Source organism: Rhagoletis zephyria, unplaced genomic scaffold (genome assembly GCF_001687245.7).
Source record: "Rhagoletis zephyria isolate East Lansing unplaced genomic scaffold, Rhagoletis_zephyria_1.1 Rzeph_scaffold_00011, whole genome shotgun sequence".
NCBI lineage: Eukaryota > Metazoa > Arthropoda > Insecta > Diptera > Tephritidae > Rhagoletis > Rhagoletis zephyria.
In genome coordinates, this window is record NW_016157095.1 from 743,807 (window position 1) to 748,033 (window position 4,227).

Genomic DNA, 4,227 nt, shown 5'->3' on the forward strand with positions numbered 1-4,227 from the left:
TGAAGATGAAGATGAAGATGAAGATGAAGATGAAGATGAAGATGAAGATGAAGATGAAGATGAAGATGAAGATGAAGATGAAGATGAGGATGAACATGAACATGAACTGAACACGAACATGAACATGAACATGAACATGAAGGTGAAGATAAACATAAACATAAACGTTAAAAGCGATAGAACAAAGATAGAGAGGAAGAAAGAGATAGGGATAAAAAGAAAATACAACTGAAGAATGTGCGATATTGTGGTGTGTTATGCTACATATGTTATGTTATGTTATCTAAGTACTAAGTATGCTAAGTACTAAGCTAACTCCACTTAACCCATTCCAACTAATGTTATTTAAGCTCAACTGAACTCACATAAACTATCCTTAATTTTAGCGGTTGAATTTCAACCGCTGGGCGAACACTAGTAAAAGTAAAAAGTTAATTAAGCTTTTAAATAAGGTGTTCACACCAAATAATGTTCAATAAACATACCTCAAAGAACAAATCGAACATACCTAGCAGGGTTGCACGAAAAATGCATTCAATTAGAAATAAAATATTATAAATACCAAAAACGCTTCTGTATGCTGTCTAGGCTTTTGGATTGAAAAAAAAAACTGAGTATTCAGTTGGACAAATTCTATGAATAGCAACCACATATAGTTAAGTTCTAGCAACTAAGACTTGACTGTAAATAAGGTGAAGAAACAGTTTTAATCTCAATCAAAATTCCGTAGGACCACAAAAATGCAGTAGTCAGTTGCCAGCTTTTAGTTGCCAGTTATCATCTGTAATACCATTTCAGCCACTGGCCCCCAAAATTAAGTTCGGTTGACATCCATTATTGACGGATTAAATTTGTACAAAACTTTGTTGATTTTTTTTTTAATTTTGTGCAAAGTTTGAAACATTAATTTTTGTTAAAAATAAACTAAATTTTTATAAGAGAATAACTTAAATTAAATAGCAAACAAATACACTGTTAAAATTTGTCACATAATAATCTGACAATTTTTTTTTAAGAAATATTTTCTTGAATAAATGCCGTTTTCGAAAATATAAACGAAATGGAAAACACTCATTGGGAACATATTTTTAATGCAACTTGAATATTTATAATGTTCAAACTAAAAAAAAAAAACATTTTAAGTTATAAAAATATTTTTTTTTAAAGCTCTAATGTCACTACGCTTACAAAAAAATTTCACTAACTTGCTTAAAGTATATTTGCTTATAAAAACTTTAAAAATTAAAAAATCTACTTATTTTATAAGATATCAAAAGGCAAAACTTTTTTAATTTATTAGCAAAACATTAACAAGATCTTAGATTGAAAATACTTTTGAAGGAGGCTGCCACCTGTTTGAAAGGTCTAATTTAATTAACTAATACAAAAAGTATATGAAATATACAAATGTAGGAGTTTAACGAAAGAATGTTAAGCAATCTTTAGCTTGAATATTTGGATGTTTGAAGAGCGTTGCTACGTGTTTAAAAAGTTATATTAAAATAATTCAATAAGTTGAATGAATTATTAAAACACTTGTTATTTGAAATTTGATGAAAATAAAAACCTGCACTATGCGAGACCTCTCTTCACTTAGAAACGGGTGCGCGGTTTTTCTATGAAATATGGCACCCTGAACGCTTATAACTCTGACTAACATTTGCAATATTTTTTAGGATTTTGAAATTAAAATTTATTGGCGTTTTAGCGCCATTCGGGTTCACTAGTTTTACTTATAGTTCTAAAGTTTCACTTATCAACAAAATGATCAACAAGAGTTTAACAACAACAAGTTAACTCAGATTTGATTCCTTTTACATAAATAACCTTCACAATTAATAAATTGAATAAATGAAAACACGCAGGCCACTTACCTTCAACACAAACGCCAATTGACAGCAACAAAACCAACAAAACTGCGATGCGACGTAGTAATCCTCGGAGGGCTTTGAAGCCGGCACAACAATTCCGGAGCTGTTGCCGCGCAACACTGTGTGGCAGCGACGATGTGCGTGACATGTTTACAACACGACGGCACTTTTGACCCGCAACAACAATGGCATTGTGTGCATTTTTATGGCTGCAAATAGCGCAGATGCTGGTGCTATTGCCGCTTCTGTTCCCTTGTTTTGTGTTTGCCATTTTCAATTTCAATTTCGGTTTCGATTTCATACTGTCGCGACCACAACAAAAAACCAGCAACAACGGCCAATCGTTCGACCGAACGACCGCGCGACCGACCGACCGACGAACGAAGCGTAAGATGTGGCACGTTGCAAGTAAGCCAGCAAGCAAGCTATGTGTGTATAGCTAGCTTAAGTAGCTCAAGAACGCTGAACTTGAACTTGCATTTTGGCGGAGGACCGGCTTTCGGCAGGGTTGCACGAGACGACAAAACGCGAGCGGGAAATGCAACGTTTACATACACTCCAGTTTGTTTGCCTCAATTTTTTTTTTTGCTTTTATTCCGCTTCGTTACTTTCTTTTCGTTTATATATTTCACTTTTATTCCAATCCACAATCGTATTTTAATTTTTATTTGTACATATTTGCAATTTCTCTTCGAGCACGATTATTTTGCGTGCTTTCAGCGATGCCAACAGAGTCGTGATGCTTTAAGCATTGAGCGCCATGGTAAGCACTGCGCGGTGAGTGGTCACTACCGTGCAACACTCGCTCACTCACCGTTGCGAGACGTGTTGCGGCTCCTAAAAACAATGCCGAGCTATACAGCGTTGCTGGCACTCGTTGCACTCGTCGTTGCTCCTACGCGAAAATTTTTCAAAATTCATGAGGCAGCTGGCGAAAAAAAACACTGGGATTTGCTGAAAAGAAAAGTGAGAGGGGGAAATGTGTTGAGTTTTTGCGCTTAACTAGCATAAGCGAACCTTGCACTTGAGCTTCGCGCTGCATGCGACAAGGATATGAAACGTGATCTACACATACATACATATTTAGCTCAAATGCAGGGGGCATGGATGTGACAGCAGCGCGTGGTTGTAGAATTTCGAGGCGGCAAGGTTATCTGAACGCGGCACGAACGAAATTAAAAAAAAAAATTTGTATAAAAAACACACACACACACAACACTGCTTTCGTTTGAGTATCCATTGCTTTTTTTGCTAAGTCCTTGCGCTATAAATTTGCGCCAGTGGAAATTTTTATGAACGTCTTGATACTTTCAGCTCAATTTATCACTTCGTACTTTATTGCTTGTGCTGCTGTGTTTCATTGCAAGTTACTTGCACGCACACACACACAGTGTCGTGGCTGCATCTTAACTTTTGTCGATTTTCTGTTTTACAGTTATATAATAAAATATTTCTATTTACAACTTTTATTTGTGTTGCCTGCAAGCCGGCGGCAAGTTTGTTGCACGATACATTTTTGTTGACTAGTTATTATTTATGTTTTTGATCTTTTTTCCCTCTCTTCAATGCTTTTTCAGTGAGAAGTTTCAAGTGTGGCCCTTGTTGCATGTTCTTTCGGATCGGAGCGCATTTTCTCTAGTGGACGTGGCGACATTTTCACTTAAGCATCCTATAAGTGCGATTGTTGACTTCCTTCTTGCGTCGGCATATCTATACTGCTGTCAGTCTGGCATTGGTCTTTATGCACTTTACTTTGGGCGTTCATATCCTGCTGATGTTGCTGTTGCTGCTGCTTGTGCAACTGTAAATAAAAATTTGAGAAGCGGAAAAGTTCAAGTTAGAAATTGTAAACAACTTTTTGATAAGTTCTTGTGTCATAGTTTCTTGATACTGTCATTTGTTTTTATTGTTATGTATTTGTGTTGCTCTTGTTGTTGCTCTTGTTGTTGTCGTTTTAGGTTGGCTACATCCTTGTCATGGCTTGGAAAATTTGTTTCTCATTCTGTTCGGTTTGCCGGGGTTTTTATCATAAAGTTATGAGAAATTATGGCAAATAAGTAAGGAGACACGGACGTTGCCGCTTGGATGACTTGGCTGAGCAGCAACAGTGGCGGAGAGAATAAAAAGGGGAGAGTAAAAGTTGGGGGAGGACTTAAGCTTTTTAATGATAAATTTAATAGTTTTATTAAAGGTGGATGGATATATGCATATCAGCAGTGGGCTTTATTTATTTTTTCCTAAACAAATTTTTATGCAGTTTTGAGTTTAACTAAATTTGAAAAACTCTTATCTTAAAATTCGTACTCCTTACTTAATTCTGTTTTTGAAAAAAATAAATAAAATAGCGGGTATAAAA

General features: G+C 35.7%; 1 protein-coding gene across 3 annotated transcripts in view; it reads right to left on the reverse strand.

Moving 5' to 3' along the window:
• Positions 1 to 2,423, reverse strand: part of robo1 (roundabout guidance receptor 1) — a 285,387-nt gene extending 282,964 nt beyond the window's left edge. For all 3 annotated transcript variants that reach the window (XR_001846813.1, XM_017610129.1, XM_017610117.1), the window contains exon 1: positions 1,875 to 2,423. Coding sequence is in view for 2 of the 3 variants with exons in the window: in XM_017610129.1 (XP_017465618.1) it covers positions 1,875 to 2,172 (298 nt within the window). In the remaining variant the exon portion in view is untranslated. The remainder of the gene's footprint in view (positions 1 to 1,874) is intronic.
• Positions 2,424 to 4,227: the final 1,804 nt, after the last annotated feature.